We start from the raw sequence: 26,752 nt of genomic DNA on the forward strand, positions 1-26,752 counted from the left end.
GAAATGTGTGATAGCGCACACAGACACACAAAAGCTTGCTTGGCAGATTACATGCTTAATGTTAAAAAGAAGAAGAAGGAAAAAAAGACACGTGGGACTATGGCGTGGCAAAGTCATCGACCAAGCCATGAAGAAATACCTGTGTGAAAAATCTGCAGGACCTTTCTCTCTTCTGAAGCTGGAAATTCAAACAATTATGCTGTTAGCAATGCAACACCTCTCAATCACACACAAACACTTTGCATTCACTTTCACTTTGGTGGCCAAACTACATTGTTATTTCCCTTGCTTTGCTTCAATTCCCTCAACCGTATTTGTGTTTCCGGCCTTTTTCTACTCTCTTCTACCCTCGTTCTCTTCCACAGTGACTTACCGATTGACTCTGAATCAACTTTCAAGTAAACAGATGGCATTAATTACAAAGGCACTCATGTGTGATTGGCTATATTAATTTTTCTAACAAAATTAGCATAATAAATGAGTATATTACTCAATAAAATGCACACTGCATGTAACATTTTTTAAATCAGAAATAACCCTTTCCTGTGTAATTCCTGGGGGGCACTTAATAATTATGGCTGACTCCATTTATAAAGCTTAGTTGATTTTCATTGCATTTCCAGTTCAATTGATATGGACAGTACATAAAAGCAATGCAACACATACAAAAAATAATAACCTTGAAATGCATATTGAGCATCTAGCCATGGCTAATTTTAAAATCTTGTTTCTGAGTCAGTGGATAGATCCATTTAGATTTAATATTGCTCTTTATGTTGATGGACAAATGCTTAATCCAATTATTTGCTAAGTAGTTTTTGAAAGCACCTGCCCTTTTCCAAATTCTTTTTACAGAGAACTTCTACTTGGCCCTGAGTAACAATCAGGTGAGTCAGGTTAGTCAGTCAGCCAATCCCATTTAATTAAACTCACACACTGAATGCCTATTTGAAAAAAAGAACAGAACTTCCTCTCCACTTCTGTGCTAAAAGGAGATCCTTTGAGTTTCCCCTGAAGTAATCCTGAAGTAGAGAGTCAAGTCTTATTGTCATTAGCATCTTACTAGCTGTAGCTCAAAGACTTACGCTAAACCTACGCTCAATGAGATATAACATCAAATCTGTCCCAAACCTGTGATGTATGTTTCAATAAGAATAACCGAGACAGAGTTAAATTAAGTTTTGGTCCCGATCTGAAAAGAGTTGACCCTGCCAATGTCTAAAAGCGGTTATCTATCTCAAACAACATTTAGCTAAACTTATTACTAGGAGTCACATGCAGAGGGGGATAAAATAATGCCTAAAAGCAGTTATTCATCATATCAGTGTTATTGTCTGTCTACTTCTTCATCAAACTCTTTACAAATATTTTTTTTAAAACCCTTTTAAAACCCCCTGAGCCAAGGCAAAAATCAACCTCTTTTGGTTGACTTGGCCAAGTCCCTCTGTGCCCTTTTCCCTCCTTGCCCATCTTTCTCCTTATTTCCTGTCATTTACAGTAAGTTGCAAGCCTATCCAAACTGTATCTGTAAAAAACTAAATCTTCATCGCCTCAGGATTACTAAAGTCTATCTATCTATCTTTATACATCAATTTCTAGCTTCCTGGGGCCATACCTTAGTGAGACTGCGGGCCGCACTGTCCTTGCCCCCAGGAGTGAGGTTCCTGAGCTGGACGTCCAGCAGCTCGACCAGTTGGGCCATGGCCCGCACTGTGGATGGCACGTCGCCAGGCCGCAGTAGTCCTTTGGTCTGCTCTGCCAGCTCCCTGGCCACAATTGCTGCCGTCTCACCCGAGCGAAGCTGCAAACCAAAGTGGATGGCAGTGAGGGGGGAAAGATACAAGTGAAAGTAACAGAGAGAGATGGATGACAGTAACAAAAAATAAAAAAAGAAGAAAGAAAAGTTAGCTGGGGTGAAAAGTGAAAGGAAAGTTGGTGAAAGGGGAAAAAGTTTGAGTGTAAAGTAAAGAAACACAGCAAGTGAAAGGAAAGTAACAGCAATGACAGATGGAGAAATGACAGCACAGCAGAGGAAGGACAAAGACAAAGGACAGACGGAGTGAGACGAATAAATGGGAAGGAATGAAGGTGAGTGATGTGAGGGGTGTAAAGAGGAGAAAAAACTGCGACTGCACCGGGTCAGTCTGAAGAGCACTGAGTTTCGTGTGTTCAGTAACTTGTGAATGTTATCTTGAAAACATGAAATACTTCTTTTAGAGAAACAATTCCAACTCTGGCAACACAACGGTCAGTGTTTGCCTCATAAAGGAAAGACGAAAAGCCTTCACGCTCATTCGCAAACTATCAAAAGTCATGGAACATGGAACTTCAAATGTGTGTAATGAATACACACACTTCAAAATACACACATTGAAAAACAGAACAAACCAGAACAAGAAAGAACTGTTTAAGATAACAGCAAATTTCTAAAAATACTATTTAATTCAAAGTCTTTTATCTTTTTTTAAATTTCTCCTGGGCTTTCTGTTCTTTTGTCTTGTTTTTTTTTCTACTGTGTTTTATGAATAGTTTTGTCATTTCTCTGGTTTACTTTTTGTTTCTTTCTTTGAAAGGCAAACAAAAACTTTATGACTTGGAAATAGGCGAGAGAGAGAAAGATTAGCGATAATCCAACTTTCCCAGTGTTGGAAAAAAAAAATCTGGGAAAAGTTTATTTTTCTTAATTTTTATTCTTTTCTTTTGTTTGTTTGCTTTCTCTGGTGCTCTGTTTTTCACCCCAGGGCCACCATACTCAGGGCAGCAAGGTTTTTTTTTTTCTCTCTCTCTGTTTGTAGCCTATTAGCCAATTAGCCTATCATGATGTCCACTGGGGAATTGAAATAACAATAACAGCAAACTGAGAAAAAATGACCTTATCAGATATTTTCATTTCCCTATAGCTATGCCAGATCTCAAACATGACTTAAGGTTAACGAATAAAGACGGAGACATGGCCTAAATCTTTCCCTGTGGCCTCAGCCTCTTCACGAGTGAGAAAAACTGCTCTGGGGCTATATCCATAACACACACTCTTAATCCAGGGGCTCAGTGGGCACTATGACAGCCAGCAGCAGCGTTCAGACTTACTTTCTGCATGATGTGGTTGACCCAAGGTGACGTGCAGTTGCTGAGGTCAGGGCCTTGGGGATCCCAGTAGCCCAAATGGGCCACGCACATGTACGTAGCCACGCCTGCAAGACAAGCAAAGCAAACAGGCTGAGACAGTGTTGACATTCATCAGGAGACACAGAGACTCTCATGCTGCTTGGCATTTTGTGTTTGCAGAGTCTGCCTGTGTGACAATGGTAGCTGGAGGATGGGAGAGAATATATAAATATATATTTTTTTATCACAAAAGCTATTTGATTAAAATGGTGGGAATTTGAGCAGTGAGGATGTGTTGTGGAATTTTACACACAGCTTGTGCTCTTCTTCATCCAATAAAAATGAAAACTAATGATATTTTCATTTTAAATGTCTCCACAGGTCAGCATTTCCTGATCCTTTTTAAAATGTAAATATATTGATATATCTGCATTTATCTGTTGGGGTTAGTAGGTTGTTAGTTGAGGGATAATGCATGCATTTTATAAACCACATACTATTTGTGGTGTGTAGACACACAAAAGCTTTAATAACCTTTTTTTGCACAATAAAGTCATGATAGGGGTTGTAATTAATCTTGAAACACATCCAACATAACTGGAGGTGTAAATCTGTGTTTTTTTAAAGTAGTTTCACTCATGACAATAATAATAATAAAATTAATAAGAATAAGAATAAGAATTATTTAGAAAAGAAGCAGAAGAGGAAAGACCACAATGATGTTAACACTTGAAGGATTAAAGGTTTTTATGCAACACTTTGCATGTCTAAGTGGTCATGATAATGAAACTCTATGCTACCCATCTACTCATGCAGCTTCCTCACCCAGGGTCCCGACAGGGCAAGGCTGCTTGGCCATCTGGCCTTGCTGTGTCCGAGGCCACGATATGTCGGCCGTCAGCCTCGGACTGCAGAAGTCTTGGGGAGGCAGGGCAGGGGGCTGTGGGACTGCTGGCGGGACCTGCACCGGAGGGGATCCTCCACCTTTCTTAATAGTGTCAGGGATCTGATTGTTGTCAGTCGACGAACCTCCGGCGGGAACTAAGATGGGCTGGCGGACTGTGGTGGTCGTTCGGTACCGCTGGCCTGGGGAGGTGGTGAGGAGAGGCCTCGGGGTGGTGTAGTAGGGAGGAGAGCGTGTTGTTGTCGCGCGGCTGGTTGACGAAGAGGAAGAACCTCCCCCACCCATCGGACCCCTTCCTCTGGTGGGTGGGATTATTGGAGGTGGACGGTAATCTAGCAAGAGAGAAAAAGCATAGAAGAAAAAGAAAGAATTTAAAAAAAAGAACCAAAAAGAAAAACCCAACCGAATTATAGCTTTAGTGTTGTGAGCAGCCGCTTACAAGCGTAAATAATATACTGCAAACACAAGCACATCTGCAGGCATGCATTTATGCAGCACTGAATAGCTGTGACAGCGAGTAGCTCATGTTTCTGATAACTTCCAAATGTAACCGTTTCATCCCTTGTCACAGTAGTAACATCTCAGATCCTTTATTAAAGCAATGTTGTTCATCCCTTTCCAGCATAGGAATAATTTCTAAACAATTTTGTTAACAACAATCTAACAGAACGGGAGAATTGGGATAATTTCCAATTAAAACTTGAGTCCTAAAAAAGACCAGTGATTGGTCTTCTCTGAGAAAGATTACCAGTCTTTCCCGAGGGACTGTTACACAGCAGTGGTTCTTGCTGCCTAACTTGGCGGAAAAAACATTCTTTCGGCGTCATGTATGATTCATAACACTGTGACATCACGGGAGGCACTTAAATGCATAATGGTACAGTCTTTTACTGTCAATATTTCATTGTAAAACAGCTCAGTTATTCACTATGGCCCTGTTTTAGGGACAGGTATAAAGAATGAATGGATGTCAAGATGGAGAGAGTGAGGAATAAAGCACAAGTTTGTCAAGTATTTTTTACCTGCTGTGTATTGGTATAATTAATTTCCATTCATGTGTTGTGATCATACAGTTTTTCCTTCCTTTGCTGTAGAATTACTTATTAGTATCAAAGCTAGACATACATACATCCATATATCTATCTATCTATCTATGTATTTATATATATATATATATATATTTATACATATATAGATAGGTAGCTATATAGGTAGCGTTTTATCATAGATGGACAGATATGTCTCCAACTGATCCCAGGAACAACATCAGAGAAATCTGTCCAGAGAAGCTCAGTCCAAGGAACAGCTAAGATCCTGCAAGGAACCCTCAAGCTCCCAGGCCTTTGATATAGGACCTGAGATTCAAAAGTGAGCAAACACCCACATGGGGGCAAGTGGTGAGTTTTTTTTTTGTTTGTTTGTTGTTGTTTTCAGATGAAAGCCTTAGAGGTGTTAAAAAAAAGTCATAGTTTGCTTCCAGAAAAGGTATAAAGTTGCCTTTGGCAGCTTAAAAGTCTACCCTGATGTTGAAAATGATTGATTTCATGATTTTCAGCAAAGGTGAAAAGCACCAGGACTTTTTTTTTTTTTCATGATGTGCCTTAGGCTACAGTATGTACTACATGGTGGTCATTGCCACTGAAGCGTTACACTGTTGTCAACTCCCAGTGGGGCTGCATGTTTGTCTGGAAAGAGGCTGCAATTGTATAAATTTCCTCATTACATCTCATTATATAACTTATATAAGTTTCTGGTGTACTGTATATGGACTTCATGCTGTTAGGGTATCATCAGACTGAGCAGTATGAGCTAAATGAAGTGAAGAGATTAGATTTCTCGGAGGCATCCGCTGGGTTATGCATATAATGAGGTATTTTTCTGGAGTGTTTTGGTAAATGTCTTTTTGCATGCTTGTTCCTTAGGGGTTAATGGGAAGGTGCGAGAGTGTAGAGTATGCATGTGGGGGGTAAGAAAAAGTGGGTGTTCATTTCATTGACTGTGAACTTCAGATGTCCCTTCCTGTTGATTTTAAGTGTAATTAAATGTAATGCTCTTCTCTCCATTTTTCTGTGTGACTGCTTGACCGACAACCATCCAACATACCATACGTTGTGTGTTTCTGTATCTAAACTATGCTGCTTCTAAATCCTGAATCACTGCTGCCCTACCTCATGCATCCTCCGTGGAATGTTGCCATCAATCATGCGTGGCAGCCGCAGCCTAGGGACAAGCTGTCAATCTACCCGTGTTTGTGTGAGCGTGTGTACTCATGAAGCAGAGACTGTGTGTGCCTATCTGGACTCAAATGGGAAGCTCCATTAGGGGCCCTGCCACAACAATAGAAGAGTAATGGTGTGTGTATGTGTGTGTCTGAGGTTGATGTCTGCTGTCATTTGAGTACAGGCCAGAAAACAGAGCGGCTGGCAGCTTACCGGTGAGGTAGCACAAAAGTCTGCAAGCATCACAGGCAAGGGGCCACGGCACTTCACTGCCACTAAATGTCTAACTCTGTTCCCTCCTCTTGTCTTCTCCTGACATTTTTTTTCCATTTTTTCGTTCTTTCAGATACATTCTTTATCCAACCGATATCAAATCCCAAATTTCTCAACGTCACCTTTCATCTCTTCATGTACTCCCCTGTGTCTTTATTTTGTCCTTCTTTGCTTGCTCTTTTGCAGCTCATTCTCTTGCAGTGTGATGAATTCATCACTTGCATCACTCAAGGCTGTAGGGAACTACAGGAGCATGACATAACAAGTTCATGAAACATTTATAAAGAAGGAGGCTAGGTTGTACTCACGGGGACTGACATATCTCCCTGCATTTAAACTTGGAAAGCCTTCAGGTAAACGTGCTTCGACAGCCTCAGCTAACCTAAACATCGCGCTCCTTGCGAGAACCGATGAAGACAGAGGAAGCCAAAAAAAAAAAAGGCAATACAAGAGACATTCCACTGTACCTATGCTCTGCACATGTTTGTGGGTGACATATTCATACATATACGTTTTAGAAGAAAGATCCATTAATACATCCACTGCCTGAAAAACTTTCACTGCACTGCAGAAATGTAAGAAATTTGACTTATTTTACAGACACACTGCATTGCTGCTGTGCTGGCTGCCTGCCCTGTGAGATCCAACAGCAGCATTAACTCTATTGTTTAAGGCTAGGCATTGAGCTTGAGACAGCAAATTGTATCAATTATATATCAGAGTATGGCAAAATTAAAGGTCTATGAAGGACCGGTAATAGGCTTAATGTTTGACTTACTTCACAAAGGAATCTGCAGCCTCTCATTTCAAGGTTTTAATCATTTTTTTCTCCCAAAAAAAAAATCCTGCTAATAATATGTTTGTGAAACAATAAAACATGCAATCTTATCATCTCATAATTATACAGTAAAGACGGCAAACAACGGAATAATTCACCATCCAATGAGGTAGCCTGTGTGATACCGCGGAAAGCAGCAAATCAGCTGCTGATATTGAGACCCTGTGGTGAGGTAATGTTGCCAGCAGCTGTTTCTTAAGGCAAGAACAAACATCCAGGATCAGCTTTTAAGTTCACATAAATAAAAAGGGCTCTAAGTGCATAGAAATCTGGAAAAGTAAAAATCCAAACGTTGCATTTCTATTCTATTCTATTCTATTCTATTTCCTGACCTGTAGTGAGCCCTGGGGAATGTGAACAATAGCAGGCCTGCATTAAGCTGTTCCTGAAGATGGCATCTGTCACCACACTGGAGGGGCCACATAGATGCTTTCAATCATCCTGGGATGCCAACACATCTAACATGCAGACTGACAGCCTGTAAATGTGTGTGTCTATATGCGTATGTGACTGTGTGTGGCAGTGTTTCTCTGTTTTGGTGAGGCTGCCTAGTTCTGCTTCTGCACTCCTGCCCCGAACGCTCTTGTTGACTTCTAGCTTGGCAAACAGAGGGATCATAAATCCACAACACAAAAGGTAGAAGAAGGCAGGCAGGAGAGAGGAGAGGGAAAAACGAACTTCCCCTGGCAAGTGTTGCGACGCTGTCAGAAAAACAGACAGACAGCGAGGGAAGAAACAGGAGCAAAGAGAAGAGGGATTTGAACTAAGACAGAAGTTTCTCGGAAGTGGGATCAAGTGTCTATTCTACTTAAAATGCGCGACGATTATAGCTTGCACATAAGTTACTTCCTTGCATCTACACATATATATATATATATATATACAAGCCAGCTTGAACAGCAGAGAGTAGTTTGATCCAGAGGGGCAACAGAAAAAAGGATAATCTGACTGGAGGTCATAAAGCTTTCTAGGCTGGATAGTAGCACACACACAAAATGCTGATAAGACAGAATAAAGCTCTTCAAAGCAGTGATGCTTTAAGATAAAAAAACAACTCCGACTAATAGAGCCTCCTTCAAAATGGCTGCCAGGCACCACCCTGTTCCACAGCTAATGTTTCTCATATAGACGGCCCTGTTGGCTTGCCTCCTGGTTGCACAATCACATCATCCCTCTGCTGAAGTTGGCGGCACCTCCAGCAACTTTACCAATTACATGCTTCTTTCTTAATCAGGGAAAGTTCCCATGTTCAAAGCAATAAGCTAAGAGGATAAAGCCCTTTTCATTTTTCTGTATTGTTTTTTTTTCTGCATTACATAAGTGAACCATCAGCATATTTCTTTAAAGCCTGGATTGTGGCCTGTGCTTTCATAGACCTGATATATTTACGTGAAATTCAGGGAAAATAGCGGGTATGAATACATAGAGGGCATCCAAGAAAATCCTATTAGACTTCTTGCCTTTAGCAAGTTACCAGATGGCTATTCATAATTTTTCTCGCCACTTTATTACCATGTCCTACAAAATATTCTTCCACCTGCATAATTTCTATATTTCAACAGTTAAATCTAAAGAGACAATACAGCTTCGGTGGCACGCTGTGCTAGCTGCTCTCATCATTGTTTTTGCTTCCTGCAAGGCTGCGGGCTTCCCTTTACACTCTATTGTCCTGGCATGGCCTGCTTAATTTGGCATCTGCAGTTTGGCAGAGGAGGAGTGGTGCAGAGGCCAAATGCACACAGAGGGTTCTGGCTGGGGCTATCCAGTTGATAAGGACACACTGCAGGCAAAGAACAGGTGCGGCAAACTTTCTGAAGCAGAGTTCAGTCTCTGCTGACATGACTGTGTCGTAATCTATTTGGGAAAAAGGGAGACAGGCAGAGAGGGGGCAAGTGGAGGCGCAGGTGATGGATGCAGTTGGAGAAGACAAATAAGAGAGAGTGAGGGTGTAGACTAAGGCATTAAAGACACAGTGTGTTAATTTTGTGTCGTATGGCAGCGTTTATCGGTGTAGAAGGCTGCTGTATCGTGGGCAGAGTCTGATTCAAGCCTTAACGACTCGATAGCTGCCTTTTACATTTATTTTGCTATAAAGCTATCCACCAGCCCTGAATGTTTTCAGACCATTAAATTGTATCAGTTGTTATTACCCTCTTTATTTTGTTTCTGATTGACTAGTTTTCACATATTCATAGGCCAAAATACCATCCAATCAGACCCCCAATAAACAGGTAGCAGCTCAGACTGTGCAGGTGTCCGTCTGCTGTACATTCTCTGCAGCAGGAGGAAAAGACTACCCAGTATTCTTCCTGGTGTTCACACATGAAGATATCTCAACTGAGATATGAATATCTATTAAGTTTTGAAATCTTTGACATAACAAAATAACACCAAAACTTGAACGATGAACAGAATGTCTGGATCAGTCTATAATGATAATGGAAGCCTCTTTTTCTCTGAGTTGGACTCAGAGGTCACTCTCCAGTGAGGATGAAGTATCCCCATCGTCCAAACAACGGACATTGTCACTCTCCACCTCACCCGTATTCCCCTGCATCAGAATATTTGCTGTCCAAATATTGAAGTATCTCGGAGGCCATTGCAGCTGTTATTATTCTCATCCTATCGTTTCTTCCAGACACCGTGAAAAGTACTACAAATTTCTGGATATTAATGGACCAATTTAATCTAATTAGGAAGCCTGTTTGCTAGCCATTTTGAACATAAAATAGCACAAGAGAAAACATTACGCTCTTCTTTTCATAGAGAAAATAAAAGTACCAATTCTCATCACACCAACCGCTGGAAAGATAAAGAAACAGAACAGCGTGAAATCTGTGGGACCATATGACCACGAATGGTGGAAATAGGTGGAAATGATGATATTTTCTCTGACTTTTGAGTAATTTCTATGAAGTATTTCGAAATGAAAATACACACTCTTTAAGGAATAGTCCCGAACTAGCAGGACTGTATTTTTCTATTCAGTGAAGTTACTGTTTACTGTTGTTCAAACAAACCCAGCCTACCCTCACATCTTGCCACCCACTAACAAACCCAAGATGATAAAATTTCAGTCAACTGGGCAACTGTAACAGAACTGCAGTATCGGCATAGCAACGGTTCTGGATACAGGAACCGCAATATAATCATAAATTACCTGTAATATACCTGTGGCATAGGGAATCTTCAAGTGCAAGTTTTGAGTCTTGGCCAAGGTACAAATGCTACAAAAGAAAAACAACTAGTAAATTACACAAAAGTCTTTTCTCAATGTTTTTTTTTTGGTTGCACTTGACTTAAACCATCATGGAGAACTCATGATGAGACAAATGTACTGTTTGTCTTTTTGAGGGACCTTTGGGAAAGAAAATCCACTGCCTGATAACGTCAATCTTCACGATTTCAATTGTTTTTCTATCTACATGGCAAGAGCATGGGAGCCAATCCCATGTAACCCAGTTAGATACACATTCTTGTTAATTTTGCCCAGCATCATTTAACTCTTTTGAACTCCTTGAGGATTGTACAATGTGGAATCATAAGCATACATCATCCTAGCTAACAGATGTTAACAAAAGTTGAGGACTCGTGCAGCTACCCTGGGGTATCCCATAGTCAAACCTTCCATTCATCCATTTTCTATACCGTCAATCCGTCGGTCGGGTCATAGTCAAACCTTTTTACTGAAAAACTTCAATTAAAGTACACAAATTACTGCAATCTATGAATCAAATAATCCTTCATCCGTTCCACAGCCTTTATTATACTGGAGCCACGATGTTGGAAAGTAGGGATTTTTCCCCAAAAAAGAATTCATGGCCAATTAAATTAAAAGCAGTACCAAAGTCAAGGAAAACATAACCTCCAATTTTATCTATGCCATTCAATCAGTCATCAGTTATTGTATTATCATGGTACAAGTTGAGTGGCCACATTGCTATGCACACTGAAACTCAGAATCAATGCCACTGATAAAAAAAATAGTTCAGGATTTAAGAACAAATAGGCTGCCTATTAATTCACAGAGTGGAGCAAGAATGTTTTCATCGCCACACCTATGGGCAACGAAGGCCTACAGGCCCCCAGGAGGCCGTTTAATGGGCTAACAAGTTTCAAAGCAGTGGAAAGGATTCTGAATTCAAAGATTTCCCCTTTTTAAACTGTCAGAACAAATACTGAGTAATCACGCCTTCATTTTGACACGGAACGAAAGCACACCGACACACACACATATACAAATTTGTGTCGACAAGCCAGAAATGTGCTGAGGGTTATTCTTATCAGCAATCTAGTGAAAGAGGGTCACCACTTCACCCATTAACTGTTGCTATTCTCTCCACTTTAGCTTGTTTTCAACATTTCCTGCTCTGCTGCTGCTTGATTGCAATCTATTGCCAAGGAAAAGAGTGAAGGAGAGGAGAGGAGTAAACGGTGCAGAGGAGAACAGAGGAAAAGGGGGGTAAAAAAAAACAGGTGGCGGGGGTGATCAAGACAATAGTTACTCTGTGCTTGACTTCCTCAGGAAATGGGACTCTGTGATTTTGGCCATAAAGAGTCCAAAGGTCAACCTTTACATTTCTGTGCCAAGCAAAGGTCATTTCTATTCATCTGTAACTTTTAGCAAATGACTTGTAATTCCAGTGTTTGGCTACTTTCTGATGAAGATTGATGAAGTCATTTTTGACACTTTTAACATGAAGCTGCAGTAAGCGTTCAGCTTTAAAGGCATTTAGATGGGTTTTGCTTTTTTTTTTTTGGTTACAACACAGAATAATTTCTCTGTATGAGTCTGAACAATGCATTCAGAATTTAAAAAAAAATGTTCAAAAAAGCTTTTAATCTTCCTGCTGGATATCAGAATATCTTTTCTTTTTCCCCTCGTACATGCTGTTGTTAAAAGCAAAACTGACAGACTTGAGCAGATTAGCACAGCGCTGTACGAAAAGTGAGCTGAGAAAAATGGGAAATGAGTTGCACACAAAGGTTTCTACACAACCGTGGCAGGCAGCAGATGTTTTTTTTGCCTTAGAAACTGGATAAAGTATATATATATATATAGTTATATATATATATGTGTGTGTGTGTGTGTGTGCGAAAGTATTAAAATAATTTTGCATCAGGTTTTAACTTGTCTTAGTTGGTTACATTTAGGTAGAGATGATGCTTACAATCCAATAGTGCTTGACATGAAAAAGGTTTGGAAACAAAAAAGTGGACGTTAAAAGGAGTTGCTCGATAACAGTCAGACTCTGGACACGAATATAAATGATGAAATTATGTCTAAACACTAAAAAGTTATGCTGAATTTCTATCATCCATACTATTTTTTAAATAGAATTGTTCTGCCCTATCAAAACATAACCTTCAATGTCAATGTCTTTCCTACATTTCTTTATACTCTGTATAATTGGTCTTTGGCTTTTTTATATTTCATATATACTTGACTATAACTGTTTTGAAAAGGGCCATATAAATGAAGTGTATTATTATTGCTCAGGAAACTTTCGTAAATGCTTTCTTTTCATACCGAATTCAATTTCTGCTCTGTAGAATATGCAAGGTGTCACTTTAAAGGACAAAGAGACAACACTGGGACAACATAAAATATAGTAAATACACGACTGTGTCGTTTTGGAGCTGCCACCAAAAGGAAACAACCAAAAATAGGTTGAAGTAGGGTAGCTAAAGAGAAGAGAGTAAAGCCAAGGATGGGAAAGTAAGCACATACAAGTTGGTATGCTCTCAGTTTTAACCCTGTTTGCCCCTCCCATCCCTGAAGATGCAGATAACATGAATAATTTTGAGACTTTGTTGGAAAACTTTCTAAAGTGTGGCAAGGCAGACTGGAGGAGATAAATTATTCAGATGTTTCATCGGAGCCATGCTGCTTGCGTTGGGCAGGCCTCTATAATATGCATGTAAGAAGACGTGATGAAACGGCTCCATAAACAGCGGAGAATGAGTGAGCGTTCTGGGACCATGCGGTGGAAGAAAGGGGTGATGCAGAGACAAGCGACTTTGACTCTGACTTTAAATTCATGCACTAGGCCTTTATAATATATACATCTAAGGGCACTCGATGAAATAGCCCTGTGTGATGTGGGAAAGAACTCGATGCGGAGAAGGAGGGCAGATTAGGCGGGAGATAAGCATGACGGAGACTAAAACAGGGAAAAAAAACGCTGAGTGAAAACGAGAGATGTATGAGAAGGAAAGAGGAAATTTTGAGATTCCTGCTATTGTATGACACTGTTTTTGTGTGAGAAACATCGGGAGAAAGAATAGAGATTTAACAGTCAAAAAATAAAACACAAACAGACGGGGGAAACAGCAGATGTAGAGAGGCAGTTCCCTTTCTTGTCAAGTACCAAAGGAGGGAGCAGACACATTTCAAAAAGATCATTTCCTGCTGCACGCGGCATTTGGAACGAGATATAATACATGAGAGTAAGCCTTAATGCTATCTGTTAGCCCAAGGTTAACTAAACCTGCTTCATTTTTTTCCTTTCCAGTTATAGCTAATTTCTTATGCTTCACACTAACTTCCTGTGGTCTACAGTATATGGAGAAAGATTGGCCAGACACATTTTTCAAAACCAGGGTCACTTCTTTCTTTTAATACTTAATACCTTGAGAGATACACGTCTTTCTAAACTAAACAAAAGGAAAATTCGAATTTCCCTGCAGAGTACAATGTTATCTTGCATGGAGCAACCCACCACTCGAGCACAGCGTCTGTTCAAGGCATTGTGAGATACTGTTCCCCAGTCAAACTCACCACTTTTGATGGCAAGCCCTTTTTGCACATAAGCAAAGGGTAGCACTTTTGAAAACTTTTCCTTAAATATATCGATTTAAATTTTTGCACTTGAGCACATTTCAAGTGAAAACCATAACAGGGTGAAAAAACAAAACTCACATTAAAGTCAGGAGAAGGAAAGACAAATTGAGTGAGACTGGTCGAATCAACGAGAGAAGAAGCTTGGTGGTGAGTCGGCGGCTGCTGGAGGGCAGAGCTTCTGCTGAGGACACTCGGCTGACAGATACGGTGCGTGCTTTTAATGTGGGAGTTCACTGGCAGGGTAGGCTGTCAGCAAGTGTGAGCGCGACTGGACTGTGAACTGTATGAAAACACTGAACAACAAATTAAAGGGGGGCATCATCATGGAGGTGATGGTTAGCATTCCACTAGCATTCTGTGATTAACTGGTATCTGAGAAAATGCACCAAGCAGAGAGTGTGTTTCCCTCACTGTTGCGCAATCAGCAGGTGGATTCTGGTCCATCAGAAGAGCTAATTGTGAGAATGTGAAAGTAATTACACCCACTCTGGAGTTTTTTGTTTACACCTGTGTGCTATCTGACTTTATTTTACTGCTAAGTGGGCCAATTATACTTTATGTGGCTTAAAATTGCCTAAGTTGTTTGGTCTCAACATTGGCCTAACACAGACTGGTTTTGGCATACGTGTTGTCTGCTATTTGCTCTTTTTTTAAGTCCCACTCCAGCAGTTATTAATCCCCAAAACACCCAACTGCACTTCTCTAAATTGTAAAGATTGTAGCCATGAGACATCTTTTAAACGGCTTTAAAATGCTTGAGTCATGACTCGACACCTTTTTCCTCATTCATTGATTGGAGTCCTATGACTATGCCAATCTGACTCCGCCCATGTCTCCGCCCAACAGCTAATGACAATGTCTGCCCTGCTTCCTAGCACTTTTAAAACTAATTCAGCTATAAATAAATGAACCAGAGAAGAAGAAGAAGCTCAGTTATTCAAAGTAGCTTAAGTATCAGTATGGCAATGTATGGAATTTTTACCAATTTGTACAATACATTGTCAACTAGCTTCTGGCCAAGTAGGCTGGTGACTCTTGCAGCTTGATCAGTGTCCAGAGCCCTACTCAGACTTATATTTCTTACCCTTTTCTCCACTATCTTGCCAGAGAAAAGTTTCTTATGTATCTTATAACACTATCTTACAGTATCTTCTGTAGAAAATACAGACTGCTGGTGGTGCTCTGCTGATTGAAAGTAGAAATCCTAAGCCATGGCACTGATGTCTTATTTTGCTCATGGTATTTCTTGTAACAGATAGAAAAAAACAAAAAAAACATCAGATGAACATGTTGGCAAAGTCAAAATCTTGATTTTTAGTTGAGGGGGATTGTAACAGAACTTAAAGCAGAAAAAGAGGCTTTGGGTACTTTAGAAATGCCATCATTACTGCGGCTCCACTGTTTAAAGGACTCTCAGAAGTGTCTGCAGCACATTGGAGCAGAAAAGATACTGTTGTGAAGTCAAGCAGTTTCCTCACAGACAGTTGCATAGGTGCTAATTAGTTTGAGAAATACATCCTCGGAAAGTTAAACACTGACCCCAATTAGAACACTGAGCAATATATCAATGTAAGAATTGTACAAAAATCTGTATCGGCAGTGACTAAAACCCCAGTTGCACCAACTGCATGCTAAATTTCTCTCAAGTAACATTACTCTTACTTTAATACAGGTTTTTTTGGACTCTTTTCACAAATGGCGAGCGCACATTTGAGTGCGCCAAAGTAACTGTGCTCCTGTTCCTGTGTTCTAAAATCAAACAATTCGAGCGCCTCAGAGTGAACTCTTTAAAACCATCTGCCTTTGTTATCCAGTTGGATAGACACAACTAAGTAATTGGTGCCCTCTGTGTTGTACCCCAATTACTTTCGTTCCTCAGTGGCCAACCTCGTCCCTCTCTTAGACCATGGCCCATTTCCTGTCTCATTTCATATCTTAAGAAGTCCACATGAGCCGAAACAAAAACAGGGTGCGCATTAAGCTACATCAGTAATGAGTGGAAACCCTCCGAATGGCCCCTTTCCTTGGTCTGTTTCCTGAAAGGACCGCAGAAAGGGAAGGAAAGAAATTTTGCCCACAGCCTTTACAGTGACACTAAACATTAAGGACGACAAAAAAATGTGTCAACATGTAACAAAAGAAAACGTCAATAAATCAATCAGTTGCCTCATTTTTTTCAAAGAAGGAGAGAATCATGTAGCTCAGGTAGCTAATTTATTCCTTGTCTTCATTGAGTGAGGAAGTGGAGCAAAGATGAGCACAAGACAGCAGTATATCATTGATTGTATGTATTTATCCCCCACTGGCCAGCAGTCTGGCCTCTTGCTATGCACTGGAGGTCATTCTCCACATTGAATCCCCATTGATCCCCTCTTTAGAGCCTCTTGAGACACCCACAGCTCCACGAGGAGAGTGATCACACCCTCATAATAAATAAACATTCATGAATTGAGAAACAAAAACTCATTCTGCAAAGTACATTAGCCAGTGCGCAAATCCATCATCATGCATGTGTAAACAAACACCTAAGTACACTTTTACAGCCTGGCAATCCTTTACACACACACGTGCACACACACACACACACACATACACACACTGGTCGGTAGAAACTAAATTTATTGCTGTCTCCCTCTGTAATTTCTTGTACTGCGTCTCCTAACTGCATGTAAGAGCATGCGTTAATTCAGACATCATTTAATAAGACACGCAGCCAGACTGCCTTGACCACTCCATAGAAAGGTGCTGAAAGGCAATTACACTGGGCAAATAGCCCTTCAGGCTCCAGGGGCCAAAGCCCTTTCATCCAAAGGAAAGAAGGAGGTGAGCTTGGACTAACACATCACGCCAGAGTTGAAAGTGAGTTACACTAGGTTCGAGAGTATTCCCGGCTCCTTCAAATGGACCCAGTAGTGCTGGTGAAAACCCACATCATTTGTTAATTCAAATGAGCCAACCTACAAAATTGATTTACGAGCCTTTCAGCACTGTAGGTTTCTGGGTATATATAACCATCCTGTTGTAAATGGTCCCAGCACCTGAAATTTTCTGCATCCTTCTTACCTCCCCGAGTATTTAATCACTCAGAGGTTTGACTTCCATCTGTCAGACATCTGACGTAAACTAGCCACAGAGATGCATTACATCTGCAGTGCTCAAAGGAGTTTGAAGCTACACTTGCGTCCAGCTGGTTTATCGAAGCTTTTTTGCTAAAAAGAAAAACTTTGCCTAATAGCTAAGGCTTGCCAATTTGTCATGAGAGTAGTGTGAGCGAACCAAACTGAAACAATAAGCGGATACATGCTTAAAATCTTTGTCCACTGATAAGTCTTTGTGGTTCCACTGCGCGTAGTCATTAGATCTATTGTTGATGTGAAAATAACACATCACAGTATATTGTGTGCGTGTGTTGTGCTTTAGCACCGATATGTGAGTTCATTCATAGTAAACGGGCCAAAAGTAAAACACAAAATGTGTGTCAAACGGGTTGAAGCAATCTTCAGACTTTCATCACATGCGGATAAAACACCTCAAGATACTCTTGGCTACATTGACTAAGATTGCACTGTGATTTGTTTAGCAGCCGTGGAAACTAAAGAGAAAGCTGGCAAGTGGTGCACTTAAAAGCAGGAGGACGTGAGGCTCAGCATTAACACAGTTAGGGATAGTTTTTTTCCCTTAAAGGTAGAGATCCAGATAGTCTTTAGATGTCTGTCTGATTTCAACAAACAGCAACTCTGCTGACCTCTACATTTTCATTCGTATCACGGATCAGCTGTAAAAGTGTGGTGAGCTCTTTTTTTAATCATCATTACTATTTGTTTGTTTGAGAACAGTCCTGATTGACAAGCATGACAGCGTAGATGGTATGCTTCTTTTTCTACCTTTTCAAGTTATTTGCCAGAATTATTCGTCACAGGGAGATTAGTTTCTGTCATGAAGATAAATATTAAAAGAAAAATCCTATGTGAAGATTTAAAAAAAAGACAGTTCTCAAACCAGTCAATTTTTCACACTAACTTTATAATCCACTGAACTGCAAAGCATAGAGGAGGAGCTGTTGGGCTGGACTTACCGTTGTTGCCAAAGTCCAGCGAGTATTTCACCACGTGGTAGTTATTCCAAACGTACAGCAGGTTGTCTCTGGGGTTGTAATCCACTGCTGCAATGTACTGGTAGGAATTGGGGAATGGTATGTTAACCGTCATCTCCTTGCTCTTGTCAGTGTTGTACATGTAGTCGATCTTGTTCCCAGTCCCTTCGTTGTCGTCGTCTTCATAGACGGTCTTGACGACATACAGGACTCCGCAGATCATGAAGGCATTGGACGCAGAGCGCTTGTCGTAGCTGGTGTCCCAGGAGCCCTCAATGCGCAGGGTGTAAGGGTTGAGCTGGCTCACCACGATGCGCCCGTTGTTCTGCTCCGTTGCATAGATCACCCATAGTCCGTTCTCATCCACGGCGAGGTCAATGTCCGACTTGCCCCCCCAGCGGTATGGCGAGGTGTCGTGGTAGTTGGCGTTGGCAATAATCGCCTCACCGCTTTTGATGCGTGTGCGCAGATCAAACTTTACAATGTTACGGGTGCGCTCTTTGTTGAAGAAGAGCGCACCGTCGTAGACAACAAAACCAGTCCCATCCACACGGTGCGGCAGTTTGTAGGTGGTGGTGGGGCGGCCTGCGATGAAGTCCTCCTTCGACGAATACTCTGTCAGTGTGTCGGTGCGGTATGGCGTCCAGGGCATGTAGTAGATCTTATCGGAGGCTTGCATTGGGTCTTTGCACCATGCACCGGACTGGTGGTCTGACTCAAAGAGATGCTCACTTTGGTACACTCCCCGCAGAATCCCAGGGCACAGAAATACTGCAAAACAAATGACAACATTTTCACATTAGATACGCTTTACTCCACTGATGTGAGATGTCAGCTATTCTCTGCAGAGTTTCTGACAGTGCCTGCTGTGGGTTTGCTTCTTTTTATAAATGTTCATGAATAGAATAACAGTGTTCTAACTTAACCTTAACCACCAATGAACGATGATGACATGATAGGCTTACTGTGTTGTGATTTGGATGTTGTATAGTCACTGTCATTCTTAAGCACAGCAACAGCATGCCTTCTGTTCAACAGATAATACCCTGCTCTCACAGTTAAGAGATGAAGAGAAAATGGCACATTTTGTTCTACTTCCACCCTTTCCCTCTATTCCCATATCTCCCTCCCTCCCTCCTCAGTTCCTCATTAGTTTCACAGCTCTTTCTTCGTTTCTCTCCCTTTCCATTTCTGTCAGTAACCTCCAACTGTAGAGCCAAGCACATCTTTTATCCTCTGCTGTTTTTGCAGTTGTTACCATAATCATTTCCCACTTCAGGCTCAGTATTCCTGCCATGGAATACTGAGGTCATGTTTTATGAGGGATGTGGGAAATGTAGTAAATTCTGGGGAGCCACTGCAACCAATCATGGGAACCTTTGTAACTTAACTGGAATGCTGTCGCATCCGCACAGTAGATACACAAAGACAAGCCAGATGTGCGTTGTGGTTTTCCCATTCAAATCAATGATACAATTCCAGATTTTTACATAAAACGCTTGGGAATATTGATTGAACATTCATTTGCTTTCAAAGATCTGGCATTACCTTAATATCATAAGGAAGTATTGAAATATTAAATGTCAGTGTAATTTTCTGTTCACTGGCTCATTATAGAAATGTACTCAACCCATGGAGAGTTTGTTAAGTGACATTCTACACAATGCCGTGGAATAATATGGCCCAAGAGTGTGTCTAATGAGAACCAGAGTTTCTAAATTGCCTCTATATGCAAGCTGTCTTAATATAGCAGCAGTGACTTTGAAGGGGATGTCAAGCTGCCACAAAGCACAAAATGTTTCAAGCACTGCCATCAGAAAGTGACGCCCAATCCCCGATTTGTAGCATGTTTGCATGAGTGAGGGTTTGAGTCAAAGACTTACCTTTTTGTTCTACTTCTGCATGAGCCATGAGCAAAAAGATTTGAAGAAGAAAAAGAGAGAACAAAGGAGAGAAAGAGACAAGAGACAAAAATAGATTAATGATGCAATAATAAGGAAATCATGATAATACAATCTCGGATCTCCATAATCGTCCTCATATTTCATCCTAACCTTGTGAGAGTGCCAGGATGCTCTCCATGTGTGATTGGTAATAACATTACATAAACGTCTGAGGAGACTGTAGTGAAACGGGAAGGCTTTCTGACAGTATTGCATCTCACATATGTTGCGCACGCACATACGTGGGAGCAGAGACGCACATGTCAGACAGACACAAAAAAAGAGGGATACTGAGATCAAACACAACGTGCACAAACACACACATGCTCATGGTGTCCCTGGTGGTCTAACCCCTGGTGCAGAACAAAATACAGCAAAGCAAAATTACCTGAGATAATAAGCTCTTTAATGTATGCTAATAGCGACAGAGCAATGAAACCAAAAAAAAATTAAACTGATTTGTTCAATGGGATTGCATTTCAGTGGACCAGTCAAAATGGCGACATTTAAATGCTTTCTGATACACAGTGGGTGAGCTAATGCTTTGCATGTGCCGTATAATGTGTGTGACTGGGTGTGAGTGTACAAGCATCTGTATGTGGACATAGTGGTGAGCTGAATCCACTGGTTAGCATCAGTGCATCAACTCCAGGATGGCGGTATAAGCTACCTTGCTAGTGGTTGTGATTTAGTCGAAAAAATGTGTTGTCTTAACCAGTAACTAACCTTGAGGAGGAAAAAAAAACAGCTGCAGGGGATTCATAAAAGAAAAATCTAGAGACCTCTTCTTCTGGGAATATCTGGGTTATTATATCAGGGAAGACGTCGGTCAGTGACGTGTTTACCAGCTCAGACTTGAAAAAGCTTGTGATTTACAGCAATCTTTGCCAGGTCAGAAGCGTTTTGCAAAGGTTTTTTCCATTTCCCCTAATGCGCACCAGGTCTTCTAAACAGGCAAATCCAACCATCTCAAGCAAGTGTATAACCTTTTTTTGCACACTGGTCAAATGGAATCCTAGATTTTTATACATAAAATGCTACCCTTACAGCTTCAAAACATCCTGCATTGAAATGTACACACTTGCTAGAAATCTCTTAAACATATGAATTTCATTCCTGCTTGGTCCCTGGAGGTCTGAGTGGAATGTGAACGTGGCAGAAACCTTATCCTGCAGGCACTGCCCTTCTGTCTTTCAAGACCGTTAGAGACCTGCTGTATGGAACTAGTCCCATGAGATGTGAGAAGAAAGGAGGAGAGGAGATGACAGCAGGGCAAAGTCCTCAAAGGAAAAACATTTCATAGAACTTCTGCATGGCACATGTTTATATATAGCACATGTGCTCTACATGTTGCAAACTACGCATATAAATTCTTCAGCACATTAAAGCCAAAACGCATCACCAGCCACAAGACAAACACAACACATGTGACGAACAGAAACACACGCTGAGATGTGCACACACACACACCCACACACAAGCAACCATTAAATCCTCGGCTCATGAAAAATGCATGGTAACTGGTGCAGCTTAGCACAACTCCCGATAAATAAGCAATCTCTGGAAGGAGATCGTGTCCAACTCAGAACCTAAAACAAGTGTGTACCTGCGCGTGTGCACAAGCGTTTTGTGTGTGCCATCAAAAGTTAAGATACAAAATGGTTCACCACAAGGAAGCAGTTCCCCTGTGAGGAAAGCTGGGAAAGAAAGCAGATAGGCTGTCTATGCAGAGGGGTGTGTGCGATGGAGCGACAGATAACAGTGGACTAAGCACAAACGTACGTACACAACATGCACACACACACAATACAAAGAGACAAATTGCGGTGGGGTGGACAGGGATTGATGACACCAAAACAACAAGGCCTTTACATTACCTGATGCTCCTATATCTCAGACACAGAGCAAAAACATGTAGAGTTCAAGGTTGCCAGCAACTAATAGATTTCAAATGAAAGTGTGGAGGCAACAAGTAAACCAAATGGCACAGAAAATGTCAAACAAATGTCATTCAATTTGTACTGCTGCTCAGTGTTTCACTAGATTAATGGAGTTTCAGGTGTTTTTTTTTTTAATCTCCAGGAGAAGGGTAAGAAATCAAGGTTTCTCATAGATCACAGATGTTCATTTTTCCGTGCGAAGGATTTGACGAGGAGAATATGAGTCAGTAGAACTTCTGTTGAAAACTCAAGGTTTTGTCAAGGGTAGCTCAAGCATGCAAGATGATTTGAGAGATGAGAAGTCTTCTCCAACATTGTTAATTTAGCCAGCGAGTGTAGCTGAAAGAAGAATAAAATGTCCTTATTCTCCAGAGAACGTCAACAATAAAGCATCTTCTGTCAGTCTCCCTCTTAATGTTATTCAGAACTGAAGTCTGCACAAGAAGCAGCATGTTTTTTTTTTCCATCCAGTATCTTTGACAGATCATTTGCAAAATCACCTGGACTGTACTGGGACTTATGTATCTGCAGGGGAAAAAGATTTGCTCATTATCTCCTAGCACGGCTTTGAATGAATATCAGAAACACTAGCAGGATAATAAGGATGTGTTGCCTCTCTGGTTTCACATTCATTAAAATCATCAACTTATTCATTAGAATCTGCTGTTGAATCTTCTCAACTTCACTGTAACAACTCTAACACTGTACCTTGGATGCTTTCTGCTATGTTCTGCTCTCTTTTTAGTTCTCTTACACTACACACACGCATACAGAAGGAGTGTTAACCCAGCTGTGCTGCAGTGTAAAGATAATTAGCATTTTTATTGAAAATGTATGGTTTATTAAGGAGGTGTTCGTCTAGGAGGAGAAGACAGTGCGTGCTCATGAGTGTGTGTAAAGGGTGTAGATGCGCGGGCACGTTCTCGTGCACGTTTCTGCAGACTACGAGTGGAGACAGCAGCCTCACCAGCGATTATCACTGATCTCCAATCAGCACAGCCGGCTAAAGCCCAAGGTCATTTCTGGACAGAGGCGTTTTCTGCTTTCTTTCTCCATTATTCTGTTCTTTCCCCTTGTCCCCGTACCCTCACCTGCCATTCCGTTTCATTATTTCATCCTGTGCTTTTTCTCCTTGTTCATTCTCTCCATTACCTCCTCTGTATTTTCACAACTTCCCCCAAGCCAAACCCCGTCCACCTCTCAGGCTGTGTCTTTTATCAGTTAATTCGTTCTCTCTGTTCCGCGTCTGCTGGCCTCGTCTAACCTCTTTCCCTCTATCTCTGCTTCAGCTGTCGCTCCGCTGTCTCTCCTTCTGCCTCCTTGTTCCCTTTCCCATCTTCTCTTCCCCAGCTCTCTCCCTCTGGGAAACACAAAAATCGCCTGCATATGTGCCCACACAAACTTATCATACACCAGACATGGCACACACAAGCAAGGAATCCTTGCGGCGAGTTTCCACGACAACTGGCCCGGACGCGCACACACAGCTCCCCTTGTGTGATCATGATGAAGTTATTCCAAGGGTCCAATCTGACAGAAGTCTTTAATTGGACAGACGAGAAGGTGATTTTATCTTTTAATTAGCTTTCCTACCGAGCCAAGTTCTATTGTCTAAAATAGACTGCATGGGTATTGCATAACATATCACTGGCTTTTCTGATTAATAATTGCTAATTGCTTCATAACAGCAATTGGGAGAGCCAGAGTATACTGAATGAAGATGAGGAAATGGATACGCATAGGCCTGTTCTTAATTGATGAACATGAATGGGACGACACAAACTTCCTCTTTTTTCTGCAGCGTAGATCCTCCTTGCTCAAATTAAATCTTTCCATGTATAAGAGGTGCCTTGGTGAAGCACTTTGTAAGGCAGTGTGTTAATGGATGTATGGATATTTATAGTATGCCTGCAGTGCAATGAGACTGTATACACAGGTGGCTAATTACTGCAAAAGCTAGCTGGCTAGTTTGGCACACGACCGCCATGCACTCATACCACAGAGAGAAAGAGACAGCACTTGATTGTAGCTTTGGAAAACAGCCAAAAAATAAAAAAAACGCCTTGCAACGACGAGAGATGAGGAGCAGCAAAGCTAGCGCAAGCCAAAAAATTCTGAGGGAATAAAGGAGGGGGGGAGATGGAGGAGCAAAATTTCCCTGAAAACTGAACAGTACATAATTTAATTACCTGTTTTACAACCCACTTTGAGAATTGTTTACAATGTCTGTGTCATGGGGAGCGTACCACTTCCACTTGAATAGCAGTTCTTCGGAAAAGTACATCTGCATCATGAAGTTGTGTCTCTCTGGTGCTCAGCTCATATTCTTCCCATGCTTTCAGTTTGTGATTAGCAACACATGCCCTCGATAATTGGTAGAAGGTGGTGGTTGGTGTTGTGGTGGTGGTAATGGTGGACGGGTGGGGGTGTCAGGTATTTACACTCAACAAACAGCGCTTACGCTAGTGTACTTAATGTCGAGGGAGACATGAGTTATGATCATCTCTTGATGTTACAGTCATTTTGAGTGTACTAAAGTCAAACATCGCCTTCAAATGTAACAATGATGTATTAAAGTTGGTGCTTGTATCCATTTCAGAGTTTGAGTACGCTGTCAGATATTTGAGAAAACAAGCCTTGTTTATTGAATCATCTTGATTCATGGCAACATTTTGGAGATATCTCACCAACTAATGTCTTACAAAATACATCTCTCAAACCAATTCTGTTGACAGCATTGATCTGCTGTGTCAACAGTGCCGTGTGATCACTGGAGGCTGCATCACCAGCCTGAATGTAAGCGTGCTGCAACATGCACACATTATTACAGCTTTGGTTTCAGAAATATTTCAAGTCAGAGCATTGCGATATACCAATAATAAAACAATATCGATATTGCGTTGATAATTCCCTAATGATCATGAAGTTGATCACAACTGATAAATCAAAACATTATTGATTGCAAACAGAGTTTTTTTTCTATGTGTACTACTGTTCGACACCTCCTGTTTGAGCGCAATTCAATTACAAAAAGAAAAAGCGGGTAACAAGTTGATATCTATTACAATCACAATAATATCGTTATCGTGAAGGGTTTTGGCCACTCGTATGGAGAAAATCTGATACCGTGTAAGCACTAACTTGGAAAATGAGAAATGATGGCTATGTTAAGAGTTGTGCCATGTAAAGGTTCATATCCGCTGACAAAAGTGGGGAGTGTTGATTAATCTTTATACAAAATGTTCTCGTGAAGCACTTCTCTAAACACACCCACAGGAGACAGGTTGTGTATCACGGTGCTACCTGATCCGGCCTGAGCACTTCAGACAGCAGTCTGAAGATGGTAATGTACTATCAAAAGCCCTCTCTCTCCTTCACAGTCCCTTTCTATAGCCTTGCTTCATCTTTTTGACTATGTCCCTCCCTCTGTTAACTGAGCTCCTTAACGACTTTGTATCAGATGCTGTCTATTTCTGTGTGAAGATACGTTACTCTCACTGACCAATTGTTTATCAGATCAGCATGCCACTCGCCTCCCTTTGATCTTAAGCCACTCCTCTTTAAAGGGACGAATCCATTAAATAAGCTGCGTTGTACTTTCAAGAACGCCCGCAATTACAGTGAAAATAAAGACAGAGCATGCCGACAAATCTCTGAGAGGATACAGTACACCAGTACACACTCTTTTCTTGATGCCTGCATATGCGTGCAGTGGGAGTGTGTGTGTGCGCCTGGTGGGGCATTAAGCAGGTATCAGGTTGTGTTTCCATCTGCTCCAGAGAGGGCTCTGATAGTCCTATTATTTAATCTTCTGGTCATACTAGACGCCAGGCAAGAGCCGTTTAGCCTGACATAATTGAATGCTTCAGTGTGGGAGATCACCTTGGCCGTCTGCAAGTACAATGGTGCCAAGGCTGAAGACTGACAAACTGTCTATAGTTTCCGCAGAACTTGAGAACTTTTTCCCCCCAAAATAAAGTAAAAAATATTCTTAATCAGTTGGCTCATATGTGATGCACACATTTCTTAAAAATATTCTGAGCCAGAGCTCTTTATCTGTTTATCTGATCTATATAAAAACAGCTGAAGACAGTTTCCCTTCTTATGTCTCAAAAGCTTGTTTGGCCAAGAGTGCTTTTTCAACTATCAAAACGTCACATTTACATTTCAAGCCACATCATTCAATTCTAATTTAATAAGGATAAAACTCGACAGTCAACAATCAAAACAACAACTGTAGCTGGCTGTTCTTTAGTCGTGCCAAAACGCTCAGCAAAGCATTTAGGCATGAAGCCATATCAGATTCAACATAAGAATCCTCAGTCTCGTTGCATAGCCACATATTGCATATATTAAATCTAGGACCACATGCTGAAGTGACAAAAAATTTAATTTGAAAATCAGAATTGATGTTTGGAGGTCTTTAAACCACTGAAAAAAAATCAGATACGAGTCATACTAACACTTGACTTTGAATCACTTAAGTCTGATAATGTGACAACAGATAAATGAATAAATAGAAATTTGTACACTGAATGTATATCATTGCCTTTTTTTTCCCTTTTTTTTTCAATTTCAGCTGTTCCACCAAAG

At 41.0% G+C, this 26,752-nt stretch overlaps 1 protein-coding gene across 5 annotated transcripts in view; it reads right to left on the minus strand.

Moving 5' to 3' along the window:
* Positions 1-26,752, minus strand: part of adgrl3.1 (adhesion G protein-coupled receptor L3.1) — a 135,033-nt gene that overhangs the window by 47,570 nt on the left and 60,711 nt on the right. For 4 of the 5 annotated variants that reach the window (XM_072383331.1, XM_072383330.1, XM_072383329.1 and 1 more), the window contains exons 1-5: positions 18,259-19,043; positions 3,931-4,341; positions 3,088-3,191; positions 1,616-1,801; positions 140-178 (exon numbers count right to left, since the gene is read on the minus strand). In XM_072383331.1, the coding sequence (XP_072239432.1) occupies positions 140-178; positions 1,616-1,801; positions 3,088-3,191; positions 3,931-4,341; positions 18,259-18,955 (1,437 nt within the window). In that variant the 5' untranslated portion in view covers positions 18,956-19,043. Of the gene's footprint in view, positions 1-139; positions 179-1,615; positions 1,802-3,087; positions 3,192-3,930; positions 4,342-18,258; positions 19,048-20,159; positions 20,175-26,752 lie in introns of those variants that run through there. The other variant, XM_072383332.1, reaches the window with a different exon arrangement.

The sequence above is a fragment of the Leuresthes tenuis genome, unplaced genomic scaffold (genome assembly GCF_036924035.1).
Source record: "Leuresthes tenuis unplaced genomic scaffold, fLeuTen1.0.hap1 SCAF_4, whole genome shotgun sequence".
NCBI lineage: Eukaryota > Metazoa > Chordata > Actinopteri > Atheriniformes > Atherinopsidae > Leuresthes > Leuresthes tenuis.